The sequence below is a fragment of the Sinocyclocheilus grahami genome, unplaced genomic scaffold (assembly GCF_001515645.1).
Source record: "Sinocyclocheilus grahami isolate Dianchi unplaced genomic scaffold, SAMN03320097.WGS_v1.1 scaffold303.1, whole genome shotgun sequence".
Lineage (NCBI taxonomy): Eukaryota > Metazoa > Chordata > Actinopteri > Cypriniformes > Cyprinidae > Sinocyclocheilus > Sinocyclocheilus grahami.
In genome coordinates this window covers 65,753-78,783 of record NW_015505482.1, presented here as the reverse complement: position 1 = coordinate 78,783, position 13,031 = coordinate 65,753, and the positions used below count along the sequence as shown (strand labels likewise).

At 39.9% G+C, this 13,031-nt stretch overlaps 2 protein-coding genes across 3 annotated transcripts in view; one reads left to right on the top strand and one right to left on the bottom strand.

Moving 5' to 3' along the window:
* exosc10 (exosome component 10) overlaps nt 1-6,101 on the top strand; it is a 17,759-nt gene extending 11,658 nt beyond the window's left edge. Inside the window, exons 12-25 of one of the 2 annotated variants that reach the window (XM_016293485.1) lie at nt 2,826-2,974; nt 3,070-3,120; nt 3,586-3,697; nt 3,806-3,853; nt 3,954-4,029; nt 4,118-4,230; nt 4,439-4,525; nt 4,608-4,676; nt 4,900-4,993; nt 5,101-5,174; nt 5,264-5,486; nt 5,572-5,633; nt 5,740-5,807; nt 5,897-6,101. In XM_016293485.1, coding sequence (XP_016148971.1) covers nt 2,826-2,974; nt 3,070-3,120; nt 3,586-3,697; nt 3,806-3,853; nt 3,954-4,029; nt 4,118-4,230; nt 4,439-4,525; nt 4,608-4,676; nt 4,900-4,993; nt 5,101-5,174; nt 5,264-5,486; nt 5,572-5,633; nt 5,740-5,807; nt 5,897-5,927 — 1,257 coding nt within the window. In that variant the 3' untranslated portion in view covers nt 5,928-6,101. Of the gene's footprint in view, nt 1-2,825; nt 2,975-3,069; nt 3,121-3,585; nt 3,698-3,805; nt 3,854-3,953; nt 4,030-4,117; nt 4,231-4,435; nt 4,526-4,607; nt 4,677-4,899; nt 4,994-5,100; nt 5,175-5,263; nt 5,487-5,571; nt 5,634-5,739; nt 5,808-5,896 lie in introns of both variants that reach the window. The other variant, XM_016293484.1, reaches the window with a different exon arrangement.
* Nucleotides 6,102-7,740: 1,639 nt separating this feature from the next.
* Nucleotides 7,741-11,911, bottom strand: LOC107601310 (src-like-adapter 2). Its single transcript, XM_016293465.1, has 5 exons — nt 11,907-11,911; nt 10,947-11,059; nt 9,688-9,837; nt 9,020-9,152; nt 7,741-8,609 (listed from the first exon to the last, which is right to left on the bottom strand). Exons 1-5 carry the CDS (start codon nt 11,909-11,911, stop codon nt 8,477-8,479), a joined length of 534 nt encoding a protein of 177 aa, XP_016148951.1. The 3' UTR covers nt 7,741-8,476.
* Between the last annotated feature and the right edge of the window lie 1,120 nt (nt 11,912-13,031).

The following is a 13,031-nucleotide window of genomic DNA, read 5'->3' as shown; positions in this document are numbered from 1 at the left end:
TCATTTAGCAGACACTTTTATCCAAAGCGACTTACAAATGAGGACAATGGAAGCCATCAAAATCAACAAAAGAGAAACGATACGCAAGTGATATAAGTCTCAGTTAGCCTAACACAGCACACGTAGCAAGGTCTTTTTTTTAAATTATATAATAAATACAAATAAAGCATAGAATAGAGCTAGCTAGTGTTAGAGGCCTTTTTTTTAAGAAAACAAGCAGTTAATAAATGAATGAAAAGAATGAAAGAACAAGCATTCTTTTCGGCTCATTAAAAAATAATCTTGCAGCCACATTCTGGATTAATTGTAAAGGTTTGATAGAACTGGATGAAAGACCTGCCAAGAAGAGATGTGTTTTTAACCGATTCTTGAAGATGGCTAAGGACTCAGCTGCTCTGATTGAGTTGAGCAGGTCATTCCACCAGGTGGGAACATTTAATGTAAAAGTCTGTGAAAGTGATTTTGTGCCTCTTTGGGATGGCACAATTATGCGCCGTTCACTTGCAGAACGCAAGCTTCTAGAGGGCACATAAGTCTGAAGTAAAGAAATAAGTAATGAAGTAATAAAATTATATAATAAATACAAATAAAGCATAGAATAGAGCTAGCTAGTGTTAGAGGCCTTTTTTTTAAGAAAACAAGCAGTTAATAAATGAATGAAAAGAATGAAAGAACAAGCATTCTTTTCGGCTCATTAAAAAATAATCTTGCAGCCACATTCTGATAAGTAATGAAGTAATAAAAGGTAAAGGGTTGCAGAGCCAGTGGTGGTTTTGTAGGCAAACATTAATGCCTTGAAATTTTATGCGAGCAGCTATTGGTAGCCAGTGCAAATTGATAAACAGAGGTGTGACGTGCATTCTTTTCGGCTCATTAAAAAATAATCTTGCAGCCACATTCTGGATTAATTGTAAAGGTTTGATAGAACTGGATGAAAGACCTGCCAAGAGAGCATTACAATAGTCCAGCCTGGACAGAACAAGAGCTTGAACAAGGAGTTGTGTAGCATGTTCCGAAAGAAGGGACCTGATCTGCCTGATGTTGAATAAAGCAAATCTGCAGGACCGGGCAGTTTTAGCAATGTGGTCTGAGAAAGTCAGCTGATCATCAATCATAACTCCAAGGTTTCTGGCTGTTTTTGAGGGAGTTATGGTTGATGTGCCTAACTGGATGGTGAAATTGTGATGAAACGATGGGTTTGATGGAACCAAAAGCAGTTCTGTCTTGGCAAGGTTGAGTTAAAGGTGATGGTCCTTCATCCAGCAAGAAATGTCTGTTAGACAAGCTGAGATGCGAGCAGCTATCGTCGGATCATCAGGATGAAATGAGAGGTAGAGTTGAGTGTCATCAGCATAGCAGTGATATGAAAAGCCATGTTTCTGAATGACAGAACCTAGTGATGCCATGTAGACAGAAAAGAGAAGTGGTCGAAGAACTGAGCCCTGAGGCACCCCAGTAGTTAGATGTTGCGACTTGGACACTTCACCTCTCCAAGATACCTTGAAGGACCAATCTGAGAGGTAAGACTCGAACCACTGGAGTGCGGTTCCTGAGATGCCCTTTGCCAATAGGGTTGACAGGAGGATCTGGTGGTTAACAGTGTCAAAAGCAGCCGACAGATCCAGCAAGATAAGTATAGAAGATCTGGAATCCGCTCTTGCCAGTCTTAGGGCTTCAGCAACTGAGAGCAAGGCTGTCTCAGTTGAATATCCACTTCTGAATGTCCACTTTGCTGTCGAGGAGGTTGTTCTGTGTGAGAAAGGCAAAGACTTGGTTGAGCACAGCCTGTTCAAGTGATTTTGCAATGAAAGGAAGAAGGGAAACTGGTCTGTAGTTCTCTAAAAGAGATGGGTTAAGGGTGGGTTTTTTTTAAGTAGAGGGGTTACACGAGCCTGTCTAAATGTTGATGGGAAAACACCAGTGTGAAGGGATGTGTTGATGTGAGTGAGTGCAGGTACAACTGCAGGATAAATGGCTTGAGATGAGATGGAATAGGATCAAGCAGACTAGTAGGATGATTAGAAAGGATAAGTTTGGAGACTTCTGCCTCAAAGAGTGAAGAGAAGGATGTGAACGAGTGCATGTTTGCTGGTAAGATGTGCTTGACAGATTGTGGTGTGGCAAATTGTCCACCGATGGTTTTAATCTGATTAATGAAGAACGTGGCAAAGTCGTCAGCTGTTAGAGTTGATGAAGGAGGGGGAGGAGGAGGACAAAGGAGGGAGGAAATGTTTTAAAGAGCATGTGAGAGTTAGACAAATTGTTAATTGTATGATAGTATGTCCTTTTAGCAGTGGAGACATTAGCAAAGAAGGAAGAGAGGAGTGACTGATACACATTAAGGTCAGTAGGATTCTTTGGATTTGCGCCTCACCCTTTCAGCAGCTCTGAGCTTAGAACGATGCTCACGGAGAACATCAGATAGCCAAGGGGCAGAAGGGGTGGTACGGGCTGGCCTGGAAGACAAGGGGCAGACAGTGTCTAAACAAGATGTAAGAGTGGAGCAGAAAGTATCAGTAGCACTGTTAGCATCAAGAGATGATAACTGTTTAGGGGGAGGAATTGAAGATGAAACCATAGCAGATAGCCGGGAGGGTGAGAGTGAACGTAGGTTACGTCGAAAGATGACATTTAAAATTAATTAAATTAAACTAATTAATTAAACGCCCCAAATGCACAGAAAATATAAAACAATGTTTATTTTGTTGTGGTTATGACTTTGAATCAGTTCAACTGAATCAATTAAAGGAACCAGCTCAATATAGTGATTCAATGTTTCAAATGAAGTTCTGAATATTTTGACATCATCTCGTCTTTCTCTTTAGAAATATGTGAAGCCTATTTTTACGGAGGACTCGTACATGGAGCTGTACCGCAAGCAGAAGAAGAGCTTCAACACACAGCAGCTGGCGGCCTTCAGACTGCTGTACGCCTGGAGAGATAAACTGGCTCGAGAGGGAGATGAGAGCACTGGGTAATGCTCCAAACCGACTCTATGCATGTGTCTGTGGACAGATTACTAGTTCCTGTGTAGTTGTTGTGATTCATGAATGTGTTGTTTCTCCACAGATATATCTTACCAAACCACATGATGATGAAGATCGCCGAGGAGCTTCCAAAGTAAGTTTAAGGGGTGTATCCTAAATTGAATCTATACATTTTCATTTAAAGTTGCCCACTTGTGAGGGTGTGGGTTTTTTCTTTTTTCGCAACTTTGCAATTTTGTTTTTTGTGAGCATTTTCAACTTTCTTAACTTTTCCTTGGTGTGAGACATCTTTCAAAAAAGTCTTACCAACCCCAAATTTTTAACACGTGTGTGTGTGTGTGTGTGTGTGAGTGAATGACCTGTTATGACTGGCTAACCTCCACAATAGTCATTTATTAGAATGGGCCAAAGTACTGAAAAGATGTTGAAATGTAGACATGCGTGGTGTCTGGCATCATAACCTTGGTGATCTCTAAACAAGCCATTTCAAACTTCAGCTTAGTTTAAGTGGACTACTGCATTTGAAATCCTTTTTTTCTATTATTTAAATGTTTTATTCTTTTGAAGTCTGTATAAACGTACGTGTTGTTCACTCTAGGGAGCCTCAGGGCATCATCGCGTGCTGTAACCCCACTCCACCACTAGTGCGCCAGCAGATCAATGAGCTTCATCAGCTTATCAAACAGGCTCGAGAGACCCCTTTACTCAAGGTGTGCGCTCAGACAAACACTATTTAGCTCATAGACTCTGCTTCTTGTTTCACTTCATTTGTAATATGAAATTCTAAGTCTATGAATTTGAATGTTCTCTCTTTTTAGGCAGAGGTACTTGCTGAAAAGAGGAAATCGATGACCCCTAAAAGAAAGGTGTGTTGACAGATGTTCAGCATTTTCGGTGGATCCAAACTGGTAGAAGAAGCTATTATTGTGTTTATTTCTAATTGCCCCTCTTGCTGTTGTCTTCTAGCCACAGACGACGTTATTCGGACCGCACGACACCTCCCGCTCGTCTGAAAGTGATTTCCTGGACCTCTCCTCTTTTGGTAGGTCTAGATATTATGAAGACCTCATGATTTGCCTTGGTGTTATTTTAAAGCCACCAATTGACATTTTCTCCACATATATGTCTAGAAGCTCCAACCAAACCGGGAGTTTTGTTTTCAGAGGAGGAGGATGAAAGCGTGAACCAAGAGGAAAAGTCCTTGCACGGCGTGATAGCTTCAGCAAAAATCAGCCTCTTCGCGGTAGGACATTTTGAAAGAAATTCAGAGAAACCTGTCTATGCGTCTCTCATTTAGCTTGTTCAAGAGGGTCCGCATGTGTTGTAAAGTCTAAGCAGAAGTTTGAAGTTGATTTTGTAAAATGTTTAAACGTTTGTAATTGTTAATGGTCTTACTCATCAGTTTGTTTTGTGAGTTGAGGATGTTTTTTTTGTCATTTGTATTTGAGGAGGAGGCAGCAGCAGCTCCCGCTCATCTGACTGTGGCACAACAAAAAGCTCACAGCATCATGGGGTCCTTTGAGAACCCCTTCAGAATGGTACAGCACTTCAGTTTAGTGCATGCCTTTTGTCAAGTTGCATTGTGTACTTATTCACTGACATTTCAAAACTCGTTTTCAGTATTTACCATCGAAGGAAATTCACATTTCCAAGAATGCCAAGTATGACCCCTCTTCAAAGATTTATGAGGTATAGTTTCTTTTTCCTCTTTATATATATATATATATATATTGCTTTTTATTGCAAAACAATGTCTCCAGTTTTAATGGTTTTAAACTCTTCATGTTTAATCTTGACGGACAGATAGATGTTGCAATGGACAATACAACTGACAACAGGTGTAGACAAATGTGCAGAAAATCATATAAATATGGGGTGTTAAGGGCGGAAAATTGTGTTCTGTTTAAAACAGATTCATAACCGGTGGAAATTACAGAGTGTTGAGCAGCAGCAGAAGGAGGCGCAGGAGAAACGGCAAGCTAAAGAACAGGCCAAGAAAGCTCAAGGTACAAACAACACCGCAGCTTTATAGAAACCCTGCGTAGTCCGATGTTTTAATACACTAACTTTGAGATGATTTATTTGTGCATAAATGTCTGTGTTTGTCTTTCAGAGGAGCGAAAGAAAGCCAAACTGAGCTACCAGGAGTCGCTGCAAAACGTTCACACCGTCCGGCAGCAAGTAGCGGTGAGAAAGCTTCAGCTCACCATCTTTACAAGCTGTATTTGCTTTTCTTCGTTTTACACTAACAGGCTTTGTTGATCTTGTGTTCTTAGGAAGCAAAGCAGGCTGGACAGAAAAGAGAGAGAGCCGCCAGTGATGCTGGTGAAGAGAGTCTTAAACCAAAAATAAAAGTCTCAAAGACTGAAAGTGAGGCTGATCAGTCGACAAAACCTGCTCAGAAAAAAAAGAAACCGAAAAAAGTTCAAGAGCCTGAAGTTCCCGAACAAGACTTTAAACCTTTTGACTACAGCCAGTCAAATTTGAAAATATTTGATGGTAAGACATCTGCCTTCATTTTTCATATGTATTTTTCCTTTTGGTTCAGTGCATCGTCTTCATTGCTTGTATTTTATCCACACAGGCAAATCAAAAGAGAGTTCACAGTTTGATCCAAACAGACAAGCACATGGACCCAAGCAGAAGGTATTAACCTGTTTTCAGTCTACAAGCGTTCACTGTCACACAAATCTCAGCTTGGATTGATTTCGCTGTGCAAGATCTCTGATTTTTTGCCAACTTTGATTCTCAGAAAAAAGGACAGAAGAAAAACGCTGTGGGAGGCAGGAGCATGTCTTATGTCCCTGCCAAATCTGACCGGTAACACACACACAGCTAGACTCAAGAAATGAATCGTTGGATTAAAAAAAACTAAACTATTTGTATGATGGGTTTACTTCTGTTTGCAGAGGGTTTCGTCACAACTGGCCCAAGAGATAGAAGTCTTCAACTGATGACTGACCTTCGCCTATTTGTGTTTTCCTTTTTAAAAGCGTTCTGAGTAACGTTGATATTTTTTGCAGACCGAATTATTTGTCATGACTGTTTCAGTACAGAATTGTGCTTGTACACACATTCATTTGTGGTGTTTGATCCGTCGTTAAAATTAGATTTTAAAAACATTTTGGGTTTGTATGATGGGTTTACTTCTGTTTGCAGAGGGTTTCGTCACAACTGGCCCAAGAGATAGAAGTCTTCAACTGATGACTGACCTTCGCCTATTTGTGTTTTCCTTTTTAAAAGCGTTCTCAGTAACGTTGATATTTTTTGCAGACCGAATTATTTGTCATGACTGTTTCAGTACAGAATTGTGCTTGTACACACATTCATTTGTGGTGTTTGATCCGTCGTTAAAATTAGATTTTAAAAACATTTTTCTCTCGTCTTTCATTAAAGCCTTTCGTTTTTACTTGAAGCTTAGATGTTTAGGGTTTTTTTCTGTCTGTGAAATTAAAGGTAGCGAAGGCATTTTGTTTCCAGAAATATTTTTTGTTATACTGGTAGAAATTCTCTTCACATCTTGGCAGGTTTCGACCTCGGTGCAGCCAATCGCGAGCGTCTGGGGTGTGGCTAATGTAGCTAGCTAAGCCAGATTGCGTTTAGCCGGTGTGGAAAAAGAAAAAGATTTGGTTACAGAAGCTAAAGCCAAAATGCAAAGACTTGACAAAATAGACTGCCAGTGTTTAACCTTGTTTTACCCCGATGTCTGTGTTTTTGCAAAATGGTGGAATTCGACAATGTTTTCGGTTCAATTGATGCGATAAACTTGTGGCGTTTCTTCTCGACAGGTAAGCTAAACTTCAAATTAAAAGTATTTTTAACATGTTGGCCCTTTTACTGACAGTAGCCTATGTTTTCCTGTTGAAGCATGCCTTCTTTTATAGACCCATAAGAGCTGTATTTGTGATATTTGAGTCATGACGCACGAAAGGGTGTTCCGCGGATCTGTTGATTTCATGCTTTCATTAAACAGTTTTTATAACAGAAACCTAAAACACTTTTTGAGACCTTAAAGTGTGCTTGTGCCAACTTTCTTTGAAACATTTCTTTAATAATTTATCTTAATGACATTCGGGTCTAAAGACTTTCATTGCCACTGTATAGTATATTCTATACTCATTTCCTGCAGTACATACCACAGCCTCTGGATGGCACTGCAAAGTAACAGCTCTACCTTTATCATCAAACAAATGACTCTCCCAGTCATTCACTTCACCATGTGTAGAGAAACATGCAGCCTGGCAAGATTATATAAAATGGAAATCTTTAGTTCAAAGTTGCGTGGAGGAGAAACTGTGGTTTGATGTAACGGGTAGAAATCCTTGAACTACTTCTCGTTTTTAATATCTAAAGTCATTTATTTTCAAGACTTGGTAGTACTACAGTAAGGTTGCTTAAGAACATAACAGGTAGAACTATTCCGTCTGCACACTGAGAGCAGACCACATGCAACCCTTCGCTTCCTGCTGCTGAAGACTGCGGTTCTCTTCTAAACAATAGGTGCAAAGACAGGAAATGCCTCAATCAAGATGCTTTTGTCAGCTTCTACAAATACATTAATGACCTTGTTTTTTTTTCTCTTGAGTTTATTTAAAAGACCATAACTGATGTCCATAAGTCACAAGCGACAGTTAACCCAAAAATAATAATTGTGATTTTTCTCACCTTAATGTTGCTCCATACCTGTATGACTTTGAACACAAAAGAAGAGCTTTTAAAGAATGTTGATAACCAAACTATTGTGATTCCATTGACTTCCATTATATTTTTTAACCATACAATTAAAGTCAATGGGAACTGAAGCTGTTTGGTAATCAACTTTCTTCACAAGATCTTGTGTGTTCCACAGAAGAAACTCGAACAGGTTTGGAATGACAGTTTTCATTTCAGGTCTTTATTATCTCTTTAAGCAACTGTATGTATTTACAGAGTTACACAACATTTATGTTCTAAGTCATAAATACGTATTTTGTTGGGCATTTTCAACAAAAAATGACATCAAACTCTGGTACCATTAATAAGAAGCTTCTTCTTTCATTCTCTGATTGTGATCACATTTGTAATAAGCACGACACTGATAAAGTTCCAGAAAGTGTGAGTGGAGTGGAAATGGATGAGTACGCCACCCAGCTGTGTTCCCCCTCCCACTCACCCACCCCTCCATCGTTCTTTCCTTCAGTTGTTTTCTCTTTCATGTCCACCAGGAGCGCGTCCACACAGGAAACTGACATCTTTGTCTCCAGCACCCACTCTGCAAGAACAGCAATGAGTCAGTGCGTGTCTCCGCGAACTTCATCCGACGCCGCATTCGCTCTTGAACAATTTTTACGCAGAAATTCACGAATGAAAAAAGACGCTAAGATGCATTTTTGGTTAATTTCCCGCGTCTGGGTCACGAAAAATGAGTTTCTAGGTTTCTGTAAAGTGTTTTGTCCCATATCACGGCATCAAGAGTCCAAGGTCATTCAAGTTTCATGTCAGTCTTCCAATCATGTGTCCCAGAGCTGAGAGCAGTCCTCACATTCCTCCGTCATGTAGAGGTACGAGTTAATGGCCTCCTTCAGGCCTTCGCTCACTATGGAGTCCTCTGCACCATCTTTTCTCTGCCCGAAGATCATGGAGCTGCGAAGAAAACTCGTTTAGAAACTGCTCTACTAGTTTTTGAAAAGACGATATTACTAGTGTGTCATTAAAGAGAGAGTTCACCAAAAATGTCAAATCTGTCATTATGTTCTCACCCTCAAGTTGTTCCAAACCTGTATGAATTTCTTTCTTCTGTCGAACACAAACGATATTTTGAAGAATGTAACTAAACGTTTGATGGTAGCCAATGATTTCCATAGTATGGAACAAAATATAACCGAGGCCAATGGCTACCAGCAACTGTTTGGTTACCAACATTCTTCAAAGTATCTTTGTGTTAAACAGATGGGAAAAAAACTCGTACAGTTTTGGAACATGATGAGCGAATTTTTATTTTGGGTGATCTGTTGACAGTCACTTCATTTTGTGACTGGATGCATTTGACGCACCTGTCCACATCTTTCCAGTTTATAGTAGGCCTCTTCACGGCAACCGGAGGCGGGCCGGTTACCACAGGAACGTTGTTGGATCCAATGATGTAGCATGGCTCCCCCAGAGTACAGCACAGCCCGTCCGATACTTCTGAGGGACAGTTCACATTTAAACTCCGCCCACAACACATTTCTGCACGTTCAGCCAAAATGTGTTTATTTTAGCATGTTGCTGTGTGGTAGCTAATGAGTTTTGGGTGGTTGCCAGTACTATTTATGTAACAGTGCACTACATAATCAGCTTTTTTTTTTGTTTGGTTTCTGATGATACACCAGTGGTCTTTGACTGCTGACACTGGATAGAGCATAAAGTTTGTTAGCTGTAGAATTACCCTATTCACAGCTATTTTTTTTTTTGTTCCCCACAATTTATTCCACCACTGAAAATGATCTAGAATAAAACTGTTTTTTATAGGCACTGGGCTGACTGGAGTCCACCTCTCGTGTGAGTACATGATTTAAACATTTCCTCAAAACTATTAGTCAGTATCATGTATGTTATTAGTATCAAGCACAAACCCAGCAACATCACATGCAATCACTGGGTGCCAGTAATGAGTTACTGGCTGCATCTGTGAGTGAGTGTGTGTGTGTGTACCTGAATAGTGGGTTAGGGTTAGGGTTACCTGAATAGTGTGCAACCAGGTCGGAGAGGGTCCTGAAGGTGAGTCCAGGAGAGATGTAGACCCAGCCGTTCTCGATGCAGCTGATACGGTAGTGTTTGACAGAAGCGCGTTCATGCGAGCTGCTCCTACGCACTGACAGAGTGTGGCTACCTGAGTTAAAAAAAACACATATACATTAATACAAACTGGATATGACATCTTCTGTAGTTCTGGGTAGTTTCCTGGGTGTTGCCATGCAGCTATTTAGGTTTTTGAAATGCTGCTATGTGATTGCTAGAACATTGCTTGCAGTTGTCAAGTAGGGCTGAAACGATTAGTCGATATTAATAACGCTGATAATAAAAAAAATTTCGACAAATATTTTTGTTGTTAAATAGTCATTTGATCTCATATGATGTATTTTAAGCGCCTGCAATAATGTGGTTTGACAAGTGTGGCGCTGTAGCCCTCCTGCATGCAATCCAATAGAAGAAGACACTGCACTTATGAGACGTGTAAACGAAGCTAAACCAGTAGCCGAACAAAAAATGCTGTCATGTCTAAAGGCCTTGCAATCACAAAGTATTTTTCACTTTTCAGTCAGGTAAAAAGCAGTTTGATATAAGCTGGCAGTGGTTTACTGTTAGCAAACATCCTGGCACTACTGAGAACGTTTAGATGAACATGTAAATATGTGTTTTGCGCTTTCTTTTTAACGCTGACCTCATACGTCATCCGTCCGGAAATGCTTCCATTTACAACAGTGAGCGCAAGCTAGATTCAAGTGATTATTACAGTTTGAATATGGATATTTTTCTTACAAAAATGCATCGATTCGCTACAGGAGGCCTTTGTTCACCCCTCGGCGCCGTGTGAGACACTTTTTTTATGGATGGGCGCTTTTTATTTAGCTTCTTTCGGACTGAATCATGCAACACACGCTGAGTGGCATTAAACAGCTTGAAAGACCAAAGACAATTTTTTATATAACTCCGACTGGATTCGTCTGAAAGAAGAAAGTCATATACACGTAGGATGACTTGAGGGTGAGTAATTTATGGGCTGATTTTCATTTTTGGGTGAACTAACCCTTTAACATTGAGAATTGTTCCCTATACTTAAGTGTTACCAAAATCAACGATTAGTCGATTAATGGTTCTAATGATCATTAGATTAATCAATTATCATAATAATCGTTTGTTGCAGATAGCTGTGATAGTGGTAAGTGGCTTAGCAAATTGTAGAAAAACAATAATGCTAGTAATGTAGCTCACAGGTACCTGGGTAGGTCTCGCTCTCTCTTATAAGGAAGGATCCGGCGTGATTATGGGGGAGCATCAGCAGTTCCTCTGCTTTCTGTTTGCTGAGACCCACAAACTGCCACCTGCACCACCTGAATAATAAGCATATACAGCAAAATCAATAGATTAAAATTATTCAGTATGCAAATAACAGGTCAAATATTACTAGCTTAGGTGAAACCATTATATAATGTGACTCATATTCTCATATGACTTATGAAGCGACTGTAAAGTGCTGAGGTTCAGCAATCTTCCATTGCCTTCCCACAGGGTCGATATGAAAAATTATCACTGTAAATCATTTAAAGGAAATCAGGTGGTTTGATGAACTTGATAGTCTGATCAAAACAAACTACATATTTTCCAAGAACATTTATGCATAATGGTTTTTTCATGCTAAAATACCATCAAGACATACATCTACCTTTTCTAGTATTTCTACATCTATAATCTTATTGCATGTTATTACATTGTAATAACCATGTATTACATTGTAATAACCCTGTAATTTAATTGCTGCTATTAATAAGTTCAGTAAACACACATGATGTCACCAGCGCTATGATTTCAACATTGTCGTTAAGCCTAATGTTCTATTAGCATTCATTAGTGATAGTCATTAGCGAGGGGCATTTTTCCATATCATACTGTAATGCAGTGGCACTGGTCCCACAGCTATATGACATTATGGAGCAGATGGTCACCTGGTAACACAGATGGGTCTCACTAGGTTATCAAGGTCTCCAGGTCCAAATTACAGACCTCATACCCCAGGCACCAAAATAACACATGCGTAACTGATTACATGTGCTACATATGCGTGTTTGTATTATAATATTGTGCAAGGTGCTTTCGATAACCCCCCGAAATGTATAAAAGCTCACATCACTCTGCAAAAAGACCTTATAGAGAGAAATTTGGACAAAGTCTCTTACTCACCTCATGGTCCTCAGGCTAGCAATGATGACAATCCTTATTCGTGAGCACAATCCTTAACTGCACATCTGCTTATGAACGTGCAACAGCCTGAAAACTCAGATAGCCAAGTTAGAAAACTATTTGGAGTGATTTCTGTAAAGATCAGAGGCTTGTTTTCTTGAGGAGCTGAGAAGTTGAGCTCAGTTTCAGGTGATGTGTCTGCGGGATGCTGCTGTGGTCGTGTCAGTGTTTTAGCATTGCACACTGAGGCAGGCAGCTTTATTTACTAGATACTTGTAGTTTCCTGTGACGAACAGGTCTAACTGTCACTCCCTTGCTGACGCACAGATGCCTGACAGAGAGAACAGACTGGAGAAGATGTTTTGAAAGCTCAAACTGTACGAACACATAACAGATGTTAGTGGAGATGTCATGATGTCATGGGCTCACTGATGCAGTAATACAGACGCCAACGGAAGCAGCTTCAGAAATTTCAGAAAGGTTTCAGAAAGGTTCAGAAATTGTCTAGTGCTAGTTTTAATTTCACATATTCCCAAATGCACCAAAATCAATTGCCATAGCAATAAGTGCCATGGAAACTAAATCATCAGATCAGATCCTGGTATAGCTGCAAAACAAGTCTTGCTGCAAATAATGACAGCTCATTAACATTTTAAACTCTAGCTGCAGAAAAAAAAAAATAGATAGAGATGCACCGTTTGCACTGTTTCACAGAATTTTGCATGAAAGGCATTTAAGGTACGCTTACACCAGTGGTTCCCAACCCTGGTCCTGGAGGCACCCCAACACTGCACGTTTTGCATGTCTCCTTAAGCTTTCTTTTAGTTTTTGAAAAGTTTTGCGTACAGACGGCAATGCCGTTAAAACGATCCCCATTCACATGGATCCGTGAAAATGACTAAGAACCATGTGCCAATTTTCATGCATGCCTGGCCACTAGATGGCGATGTCACTGTAAAGAAACACTACACACCTGCGCACTAGGGCTGTCAAAATGGCTAAAAACTAAATTAGAATTTTGTACTTAAATATTATCAATATTCGAATTATATTCAAATTTAAAAGCCTTAAAGGGATATTTCGTAAGTAAGTAAGCAGATAAACATCACATTTTCATTTTTGGGT